The 12,191-nt window shown below is 40.9% G+C and overlaps 1 protein-coding gene across 1 annotated transcript in view; it reads right to left on the bottom strand.

Moving 5' to 3' along the window:
• EXOC4 (exocyst complex component 4) overlaps nucleotides 1-12,191 on the bottom strand; it is a 947,076-nt gene that overhangs the window by 507,412 nt on the left and 427,473 nt on the right. The window contains 1 exon segment of the mRNA XM_006861146.1: nucleotides 3,464-3,577. Within this exon segment, the coding sequence (XP_006861208.1) occupies nucleotides 3,464-3,577 (114 nt within the window).

Genomic DNA, 12,191 nt, shown 5'->3' with positions numbered 1-12,191 from the left:
GGACATCACAGCACTGAGACTTGGGGCCATTGACTCTCGGGGCCATCACAGCACTGAGACTTGGGGCCATGGACTCTGGGGAGACATCACAGCACTGAGACTTGGAGCCACAGACTCAGGGATACCAAGCTCAACTGGCACAACACAGTCCACAAACACAATGATCTACATCCTACTTTAGCTGTTATCCTAGTAACTGGAGTATTACAGGTTTGTGAGCAGCCATCTAAGACGCAACTATTCTCCCTGTCTGGAGCTAAAGAGAGTGAACAAAATCACAAACTCAAGGAAACCTCAGTCCAAGAACTAGCAGATCATGTGACTCACAGTCCACTAGCCTGAGACCAAAAGGACTAGCTGGTGCCCAGCTATGAACCAGCAGCTCTGATCAAGATCACAATAGAAAGTCCTGGACAGAGGGAGAGAAAATTATAGAAGAGAATTCAGAATCATTAAAAACAAAAAACCCAGACTCACTGGTCTTCCTGACAGAGGCTGGTGGAAGCCTGGAGGCCATGGCCCCGGACTTGCAGTGAAACAATGAACAGGCGTGTAGTGCGACCAAACAGCAACTGGGAGGGGTTTACTCCTCGGAACAATCAACTCACCATATGAGACCAAAAGGGCAGCATGTGCTTAACAACGAAGTTCAGAAGGCAGGAAGGGGCAGGAAAAATAGGCAAATGGAAATGGGGGAGCCAGGGAAGAAGCGGGAAGAAGACTACTATGCTAACCGGATTGCAGCTATTGTCACGAAACAAAATGTGTACAAACTGGTGAATGGAAAACTGATTTACTCTGTAAACTTTCATACAAACCACAAGAACATATTCCTTAAAAAGTACAACTCAGTGATATAAGTAGAAACAGTGCATTTGAGAAATCAGTTTTGACATGGAGACATACACAATTTTATTCTCCTAACTTGGCTTTTACAAGGGGTGGGGGCTGGAAAAAACCCTTTGGTGTAAAAAATACACCAAATGTGGTTCTTAACAACATTGTTTAAAAGCTTCCAATGGGTTTCTTCTATAGTTGGTAACAAATGTAAGCATAAGGATTCCAATTATCTAAGCATGACTTAGCAGTGAATTATGGTGTTAAACCTGTTACAAGATGCCTATAGTGATTAAGGTAGTCTCCCATTTCCCTAAAAATCAGCAACACTAACCAAGTAGAAATCAATTGTAATTGAAGAAGAGAATGAGCACTAAACTAATTACCTATGTCAACGTGTGTGTACGTACGGCTGCATGCGTGCACACACGTCTGCAAGTATGTAAGATGTACGAGAGGGCTTTGAAAAGTTCATGGGAAAATTCCATTATCTTTTACTTCCATTTTCACACGAACTTTCTGAAGCTCCCCTCGTGGGTGTATACAGTTGGATGCTTGAACAACATAGGTTTGAATTGCATGAGGCCACTTAGACATGCATGTTTCCACTACTGTTATTGCGGTAGCTCAAATGTTGCAAGGACCCTCGTAAACCAGCATCTCTGCGTGATCATCATGGTGGTCCAGGTTCAAGTATCAATTACAGGTAGATTTGGGATTTTGAGAGACAATGGGGTCCCTAACCTGGAAGCCTACTCCCACATTGTTCAAGGGTCAATAATACATATACATGTGTGTGTGGTGTTGTTAAGTGCTGTGGAGTCCAGTTCTGACTCACAGCAACCCTGTAGAGGGTTTCTAAGGAGCAGCTGGTGAGTTTGCACTGCCAATCTTGCATTTCAAAATTTCAAACAACTTTGAGGTCCAGTGTTTAGGATAATACAATGGCACATATATGTGTATGTGTATGGTGGTGGTGGTTATGTGCCATGGAGTCGGTTCCAACTCATAGCGACCCTGTACAGGGTTTCTGAGGCTGTAAATCTTTATGGGAGCAGAAAGGCTCATCTTTCTCCCGTGGAACAGTTGGTAGTTTCAAACTGCTGAACTTGCGGTTTGCAGCCCAATTCGTAACTACTACGCTACCAGAGCGCTATATATGTATGTATGTATGTATATATATATATATATTACACATATATTTGTGAAATCTAGAAATTCTGCATTTTATAATTTACCTATCGTGTGTGTGTAGGAACTAAATCTACAGAGAATAAGTCTTAATTCTCATAATTCCATGATTCTTAACTGAATTCATGTGCTGCAAATGTTTGCTAAAACAGATTTTTTTTTTTAGGTTATGAAATTTTCTTTTAAAATCTCTTATTTTTTTACTGGGCTAAAGTCAAGATTTTGTTTTTTAATTTATATATTTAAGTTTTGCATTTAAAGTCAATTAGGGAAAATAAGGCAGTACAATTCAAATAACCGTTTACCTAAACAAGTCCTTTGAATTTAACTCGTTCTAATGGCACCGATTTAATAAGTGTGGCTTAATAAGAAGGTAGAATCACTCCAGCAATAAACTGCTTATGCTTTCGAAAAGTACCTATAATACTGTCTCTGGAAATTGCAGTACCATCTGTGTAACTGTTATTCCAAATGCCTCCCATATTAAAGGAGTTAGCTGAGAAAGTTCATGTAATATCTTGATGTATATCACTTATTCCACCTAGGAGTTTCAGGCTCATTATACAAAATACAACAAAAATATATACTGGTTCATTTCAGCGAAAATACACAAATACTATAATAGTTGGTATTTATGCCTAACAAGCACCTTCTTAAAGGAATGTAAGACTTAGAATTTTTTTCAAATGACAGTATTGTGGATTCTTACTTTCCTACAATCAAAGCATCACAATAAACTGAGCATGTGCATAGATTTTATTGTAGACACCAAGTTACCTTTCTGTATATTTTATCATAAACTTGACTGACATAATGTATTTCTGCTTTTGCTAACTGCTTTTGCTAACAGGATTTGTTCAAATCCCTGCAATTCTCAAAGGAGAGCTGAGTCATTAGGGTGTGTAAACTAGACTAGGGCTCAGTGTTTCTTCCTGGAAAGGATAAAAAACACTGTCCACTTTGTGAGCTGGGTAGGTCCGCTGTTGGAGCATGAAAGCAGTCATGGACAGCATGCAAATGGATGAACACATCTGCATTCCAATAAAACTTTATTTATAAAAAGAGCCACCAGCTGGATTTTTCCCAGTTCTGAGATGGAGAGGGCAAAAGGAAGGGAAGAGAGGGGAAGGGAGTGGGGAAGAAGAGGAAAGGGGAATGGGGAGAGACAGAAGGAAGCAAGAAAGATTGAGAAAGAAAGAGAGAGAAAGCAAGAAAGATAAAGAACATCGAAAGTATTTTAAGAACTTTGACTCCTGAGACCAAGTAACTATTTAGTGGGGCCGGCTTCATCTGTTCTATTGATCGTCTCACTTTGAAAGTGAAGTCCTCAAAAATGGAATGAGTCTTCTTAGGGCTTGCTTTAATGCTGACTGAACGACTGGCAGGCAGTGCGCCAACATAAATAATGAAAATACAGATCTTAAGTTAAGTGCACCACAGGATCGGACGTACCTTAGTAATGGATGGAATATGACTGTAATGTTTCTGGCTCCGGGTTTGCAGACAAACTTTGTTCCTCCTCCTTCAATTAAGTTGTCATCAGGACCCCCTTTTAGGAAAAAGAAGAAGAAAAAGGAGATTTACTAAATTGGAACTTTTACTAAAAAAAGAAAAACTGATCCTCACCAGAGGAATGCTATACTCTAAGTAAGACCATATTTGAAAACAATTGTTTCCCATATCCACAAAATGATTCTGAAAATGTGATGCCATCTTCCTCACACAAATAAATACATGGACCAGCAACCACACGCATGCACACTACTACAGCAGTAACAACACATCATGCATGACTGTCTTCCAGAAAGCCATTAAGAGGCCATTGACTTGGGATACACTCCAATTTCAGAGCTCTTAGAACGTAAACAAAACGTGGTTTTTGTAATGCTGGAAGAATGACTCATCTATCTTTCCACTAGGTGAATTTACGGTATGGCAACTCCGGGCCTCATTCCAGCCTCCTAGTTTGGGGAAGTGAAGCCCCTCTTTGATAAAACTGAGAAGAACACACTGTACACATGTTGCTGAGCAACTCTCTACTTCCAATCTAGAAACCAGAATGCCAACTGTATTGCTGTGAAGTGCCCCTGAACTTGAGGTTAGCAGTCCAGTGCTTATCCTACAATGCCTCACCAGAATTCCAGAAACTAAAACCATCTGCCATTGAGTTGGTTCCAACTCCTGGCAAGTTCTTGTGTGTCAGAGTAGAGCTGTTTCACAGATTTCCAATGACTGGTCATTTGGAAGTACATCACCAGGTCTTTCTTCCAAGCTATCTCTGGGTGGATTCAAACTTACAGCCTTTCGCTTAGCAGGCAAGAACGTTAACCGTCTGCACTATTATCTAACTGTTCCCACCTTGTAGTGAGTATTCTGTGGAAGAAGTTGAGCACTAAAACTCTTGCCCTTATCAGAGAGGGCCTAGAGAGTGGCCCAGGATTTTCTGTGTAAGTGGAGAAGTGAATTTACCTAACTTTGACATTCAGTTAGCTAGCTTATTTGCCTCTCAAACGTGGCTACACTCATCAGTACAGCTGAAACCAGTATAAAAGCGGATTTCACTTGCATCTCACGTATTCATTCTCTCTCCATGGTTTCAGAACTTGGGTGGGAAAGTGAGCTCTCAAAACTGCAACAATCTACACATGTAATATGTCATCTCTTTTCTAAACATAGTATTTTCTTCTTTATTATAGTTCTTTGCATAATACGGAACACAACTAAATCTCACCTGGACTTATTATCTGTCTTAATGGTCTCTGAGGGTCCCTGGAAATTGACTGATAAAAACATGTGCAGATTCAGAAATCCATGCCCTGGATCGCTGAGAACTCCCAGTGGCACTGGAGTCTAGACAAAGACGATTTGGATCAGTTTGGTTTACCCACTAATCAGAGAATGTTTTTTCTTAAGAATAAATGTAAGTCAAATGGCATGTACAGATCTTGTTTCAAAATCATGAGCTTTCCCCTCCGCATTTGCAAACAAACAAATATCTCTTTTTATTACTAGAGTTACTCCAATGGCTATACCTATGTATAAGGAGAGCAGAAAGGTGAACATAAACATTTCTCCTTTAATAAAAATCCTCCTCTATAGGTCAAGAGGAATGGTTACAAATGGTGGGGAGGGAAGAATAAGTACTTCTAAGATCATGAAATGTAGTCAAAAGTGAATCACCAAGGAATTGTGTGTGTGCATGTGTGTAGAAGCAACCAGTTTATATTCTGCACTCCAGAAGCAACATAAAGAACTCCCTATAATGAAGCTCAACATAGGCCTATCTTTAAAAAAGATATATGGGGTTGGACTAGGTTTCTCCGCTGGTTGTCACTCTGAAGGCCTATAATTCTAGGTATTCAATAACTAAACACAGACCTGGTGAATGTGGCTCCGTCAAACACATCTGCATGCATGCCAACTACACTGTATGCAGGTTGAATCGACACCCTTGCCCACACTGTGCTCCCAGCTGGAGGGTCTGCTTGCTTATACCATTCCTGTAGGCCCCTACGCTGTTCAAGGGGCCTTGCTCAATGTCCACAATGCCATTTACAGAGACTGCATATACAGTGTACAGATAGGCACCTTAATGTAGGTCCCTTCTTTGTTGTCATATGGTTTCTAATGCGCCTATCCTGAGGGGCTCATTTGCTGGCATTACATCTAACAATGTTCTGCTGCTATCCATAATGTTTTCATCTCCTGGTACTTCACCTGACAATGTCACACTGTTATTCGTAATGCTTTCATTGGTTAAACATTCAGAAGTAGTCCACAACTACCTTTCTTCCAAATCTACCTTCGTCTGGAAATTCTGCTGAAACCTGTCCTCCATGGTGACCCTATTGGAATTTCACATACTGGCACCTTGGTAGGAAAAGCAACGGAGCTGTCTGCATTGCAGCACCATGCAAGTCACCCCAGCATGACAAACTGACAGACAAGTGAAGGCTCGGGTTCAAGTTGAGATAAAATATCTGAAATTAATAGTTTTGCTGTTGTTAACTGCTGTCATGTCAGTTCTGACTCATAGTGACCCTGTATGGGGCTGGTGGGTTTGCACTGCCAACTTTGCGGTTTGCAGTCCAGTACTGATCCTACAGGGCCACACCAGGAGTTTGAAATTGGTAGTACAATTGTGGAATATTCTAGAACAGGAATAAGAGTGGAAAGGTAGACTCTGAGAACCAGTTACCTGAGTACCAGAATTAGGGATTTCCCATCTGGGTGTAGTAGACGAACAAAGGCAAAAAGGAACAGATTGGTCTGGACCCAGGCTTGGTAGGAATGAAAATGGAGTTGGACAGAGTGAGCCAGACTTAGAGTAGAGGAAGGTAAGAATTGGGGTTCTCATAAGGTCAAATATGATTTACGTCAGCAGACAGAGACCGAAAGGAATGGGAGGGTGTGGCTAGAGAGTGGGAAGAATTCTCTATCCTGCCTCACTCTCACCGTGGTCACAACCACAGGAGTCCCCAGCCCACCTGAAACATGGACAAAAGGAACGGGTTGAAGAGAAATCTTGATGTTTGGTAGGAGTCCATTGGTGATGCCAACAGTTAACATGCTCAGCTGCTAACTGAAAGCTTGGATGTTCAAGTCCATTCAGAGGCACCTCAGAAGGCAGCCTAGTTATCTACTTGCAAAAAATCAATCATTCAAAATGCTATGAAACAGTTGTATTCTGAACACATGGAGTTCACCAGGAGCCAGGGTTGACAAGATGACACTTGGTTAAAGAATTAGGTGAAGCAAACTTTAAGGGTGGGTTTGTTGTTATTGTTGTTGTTGTTAAGAGCCACTGAGTCAGTTTTGACTCATAGCGACCCTATATAGGGTTTCTAAGCAGTGGCTGGTGAATATGAACCAGTAACCTTGGGGTTCAAACAACTTTGCGGTCCAGTGCTTTATCCTACAGTGCCACACCAGGACTCCAAGAGTGGTTATAAAACAGAGAAATAAAGAAAGTCAGAAGATTCCAAGGATGTCAGGCCAGAGGAAAAGGGAAGTTCCTTTCAATCCCCTCTGAAGACACTCATAAGTATGAGACATTCTGTAAGAGAAGGAGCTCTGGTAGTGTAGTGGTTACGAATCAGGCTGCGAACCTCAAGGTCAGCAGTTCAAAACTACCAGCTGTTCCACGGGAGAAAGATGAGGCTTTCTGCTCCTGTAAAGACTTACAGTCTCGGAAACCCTGTACAGGGTCACTATGAGTCGGAACCGACTCCTTGGCACATAACCACCATCACCAATGGTGGGTAGGGAGCCTTGTAGCAGCGCTGCAGGAGAAAGCTCTGAGTAGGAACCAACTCAACGGCATTTCACAACAACAGTACAATGGTGGGTAACTGGGACAGGGGCAAATATTACATGCTTTGACATATAAAGACCAGTATCATGCTATGGTGCATGTACAGTTTATCTGTTGGAAATGTCAGTGCTAGAAAGCACAAGAACAGCTCTCCCAGATTGGGGGGCAAAAAAATCATTTTGGGGAAGCAATGAAAATATGTGTGTGTGTGTGTATTCTTTTGCATTTCAAGAAGTGAATACACTCTAGCTCATAAATAGTTAATTTTGCAACAATCTACTATTATTTGTTGTTCTGTGCCTTCGAATCAGTTCTGACTCACAGTGACACTGTATTTCCAGCAGCTAAACAGTACATGCACACTGGATGTTGTTTTTCATATATCAGAGCATGTAATATTTATTCCCGTGACATCACCCACCATTGTGGTGGTGGTGGTGGTGTTAAACGCTGTCACATCCGTTGCAACTCATAACAACCCTGTATAGGGTTTCCGAGGAGCAGCTGGCTTATCCAGTCCTGTGCTTATTCTACAGTGTTATACCAGGACTCCATTATTGAGGAGTAGTGAAAGATAAGATAGAGAGAGGGAATTAAAACAAAACAAAAAACAAAAACAGTTCCTTAATCAGCTCCCTAACAATAAATAAAAATGAGGTTTGGGGGCCTGGGACAGGGCAAAAAGAAAGATGAAGCAACAAATCTCAGGGTTAATAATTGCTCACTCTGAACCATCAGTAAAATGTGTTCACCTGGAGCTCTTCCATGAGCAAAAGTCAAAGAGGATACATTAGTAGCAGTTCTGAGTATACCTGCAATGGAGTCGGAATGCCATGCTCTATGACAAACAAAATGTAAGAGACGAGCCAATTACTGAAGGAGCCGAAGTCACTGCATGCATATTTTTAAATGGCAGATCGATAAGACCCAAAGGAACTTCACTGCCCAGCATTGAGGAGTCTCCCTACCTTAGTGACATTATCCACCAAGTCACCTGTATTTTAAGGCTACGCAAAGAGACCACATTGATCCTTAACAGATTCCCCAGTTTTAATGATCTTGAATCTATTAAATACGTTTTAGTGGCCAGCCAGGTGCAGTTAGTGCCAAGATTCTCATACTTGTAAGTTGGGGTGCCGTACCTTACTTATCATGGTCCAGCTTGGGGCTAACAATTATATCCCAAACCAAAACCCAAGCCATTCCATGTGAACTTCAAAGATTCAGCAATTCATAATCACATTCATCTACCCCCACGAAAGATTTGAATGCTCAATTTTTAAGTAAGAGTTTTACTGAGGTATGAAATCGCATACTATGAAATGCACCCTTTAAAAAGATACATTTCAGGAGTTTTCAGTATATTCAGAGTATACTATACAATCACCACTATGCCTGTGGCTCCAGAATATTTTTATCACTGCAAATGAATAAAGTCCATTGTCTCTTCCCCTCAGTCCTTGGAAACCATGGGTTTGCTTCTGTCTCCAGAGACTTGTCTCTTCTGTACATCCCTATAAATGGAATTGGACAATATGGTCTTTGAACTTCTATCACTCAGCAAAATGTTTTCAAGACCCACCCACATGATAACCCAAACTTGTACTTCATTACTTTTTAAGGCCAAATAATATTTACTTGACCCATTCATCAGTGGATGAACATTTGGGCTGTTTCCATTTTTGGCTATTATCATTAATGCTTCTTTGAACATTCATGTACCAGGTTTTATGTAGACATGTGTTTTCATTTCTCTTGGGTATATCCTAGAAGTAGAATTTCTGGGTGGTATGGTGGAGTCCTGGTGTGACGGTGTAGGATAAGCACATGACCACAGGTTTGTTTGAATTGAAAGGCTGGCTTGAATCGCAAGGTTGGCTATTCAAACTCACCAGCTGCTCCTTGAAAATCTTACACAGGGTTGCTATGAGTCGGAAATGACTCCACGGCACTTAACAACAACAGTGTTAGCGCTCCAATAAAGACCGTAGCCTGGGCAATCTTGTAGCGCGGTTCCACTCTGTCCTTTTGGGTTTCTATGAGTTGATTGTATACAAAAACAACAACAACTTAACTCTATGTTTACCATTTTAAGGAAGTGCCAAACTACAATTGCCCCAACGTAAGAGCACTCTTCCCAGGCCTTCCTGTTGACCATTTCCCTCCATGGCTCTTTCCTATTTCCCCTTCCTGCCTTCTGAGTTTGATTCCTGGGCAAAAGCTGCCCTTTTTTGATTTCCTATGGTTGATTGTTCTAAGGATTGTGTACTTCCTTCGTGTATGCTCATCTTACATATATGGTGAAATTTTTATGTAACCATTTTTAAATATATAACCAATTGTCTGCTACATAACCAATCAGGTCTTTTTATTTATCCAACTGTTTGCTTTAAATCTGGGCAGGCGAGCAGCACGCAAGGAAGAGGTAAGTATTTCATTTTGCAAAAGAGCCCACTAAAGGCCTATCAGGTAGGTGAACAGTAACAGGAAGGAGGTACACAGTCCTTAGAGCAGTTACCCATTGGAACCCAAAAGGGCAGCACCTGCCAGGGATGAAGAGCAGAGAGCAGGAAGGGAGAGGAGAGACAGAGATGGAGGGAAATGGTAAACACAGAAGACTTAGGAAGAGTGTCTTACATTGTGAGGACTACAGTCCATGTCACAAAACCAACTGTGCGTGAAATTTTGAAAGGAAAACCAACGTGCTCTGTAAGCCTTTACCCAAATTACAATTTTTTTAAAAAAGCCCTCTTTTCTGCCATTCACAGTTTTCCCACTTCCCTCCTATTATAAGGGTGGCCCTGCCCCTAACAAAGGACCATTCAAGAAAAAGTTCTGGTAAAACAGATGCTTACTAGAGGGAAACTGGTTGCTTTCTGTGCTGTTCAACATGAAGTGGCTGTGTTAGCTCTTCCCCCGTGCTGAAAAGACACACTACTCAACTTTCAGATTTCAGAAGGTTTTACTGTTTGCTCAACGGTCCTCATTCAAAGAAGCCGGCACAATATGAAGGATGGCAGAGTGCGATCTCGAGTCAGAAAAGCCCAGCTCAGCCCCGACCTACCATACATGTCTGGTGAGTCAGGAGTCTTCTCGGGATGGTGATGCCAGCTGTGTAGCAGATTTATGATGTGGCTAAGCATCAAGCTAAAAGCAGATTGAGTGCATCAATCTTAGTTTGCCTGTGAAATGGTCTATGATGGGGCCCAGGCCACTGGAAAAGATTAGTGCATAAACAAGTGGGTTCATACAAACAAGATGGTGATGTTACATCTTGTCACTGTCTTCACTGTCTGAGAGGTGCTTTGATTTTGAAGAGGGGACAAATGGGACAGGTCCTAAGTATCATAATCCACAAAGAATGAGAGAGGTGGGCTAGAGAGAGAGAGAGCTCTTTAAATACACATTTAGTGCTAAAATACAGGTTGCAAAACTTGATGGCGCTTAGCTTACTGACAAAGATAATCAATGCTGGCATCCAAATAGAACCAGCATTAGTTCACGGCTCAACGGAAGCATCTGGACTACTGAGGCCCAGGTGGCTTTAAATAACTGGACCAGCAAACCCAAAGCCACGGTTTAGGCTTAATTAGCAGCGAACAACTTTCCAGGTACTGAAAGAAGAAACTCTTGGAAGAATCTCATAGTCGTTTTCTAAGCCAGTGAATCACGGGCCATGACATCATCAATACGAAAAGTTACAGCTAGTAGAGGCATTTTGTTGTTGTTGTTATAAAATAATATAGGATTGTGTGAACAAAAACAGCATTGTTCAGATGGATATTTTCAATAAATTATAGGTAAAAATATTCAGTGTTACATAATAGATCTAGACTCTGTACGTTGCAATTCGCAATGTCCAATCATTTGTAACCCAATGGAGTACTAATTATATTAATAATTAATTATATTAATAACAAAAGAAAACACAGGCTTGTTTTGTTGCTTAGTGCCATAGAGTCAGAGTCTGTTTCAACTCAAAGTGACTCTGTATAGGGTTTCTGAGGAGTGGATAGCAGATTTGAACCACCAAACTTGCTGTTCAAACTGACTTTGGGGTCCAATGCTTATCACACAGCGCCACACCAGGACTCTGTGGCTTATTACTGATCTACAATTGAAATAATGTGGGCAACCTCCCCACCCCCAAAATGAGCCATCTCAGTTTAAAGTCCTGATCTCCTTCCTTCATCGAATGCGATTAAGTAGAATACCAGCCACCTACCAAGGTAAAAACTTTCAATTTCTCCAATCATATTTGCTTCACATTTATGTTGCACATTTATGAGATTTCAGTATAATCTGGAGCTTCCATCTACAAACTTTATTATATAAAAACACATCTTAGCTAAATAAAATTTAGCTAAATAAAATAAAAAATAAAATTTAGCTAAATAAAATAAAATAAAAACTAAAAAATGTAATTGTGCTTTTTAAATCCTCAGTGGAAGAGGGGACCAGGGGACACACAGTTAAATCTAGGATTGTAATTCTAAAAATTCTGAATCAATAACTTGGGGTGCATTATTCAGGAACTTCACTTTTTAACAAAAATTCTACCAATTCTTACACAAGTTACTCTAGAATGACATGTTGGGTAACAATAACCCAGAAATTGGCCATTAAAACTCAAAATAACATTTCCTTTTCATACATACAACTGATTTTCTAAATTTGGAGCACAAATTGTTGTTGTTAATTACCATAGAGTCGGTTCCGACCCATAGCGACCCTGTATAGGGTTTCCGAGGAGCAGCTGGTGAGCTTGAACAACCGACCTTGCAGTTCAAACGGCTTTGCAGTATGGCACATTAACCCACAGTGCCACACCAGGAATACAAATTATTGG

This window comes from Chrysochloris asiatica, unplaced genomic scaffold, assembly GCF_000296735.1.
Source record: "Chrysochloris asiatica unplaced genomic scaffold, ChrAsi1.0 scaffold00041, whole genome shotgun sequence".
NCBI classification, from domain to species: Eukaryota; Metazoa; Chordata; class Mammalia; order Afrosoricida; family Chrysochloridae; genus Chrysochloris; species Chrysochloris asiatica.
This window is presented reverse-complemented; position numbering and strand designations above follow the sequence as displayed.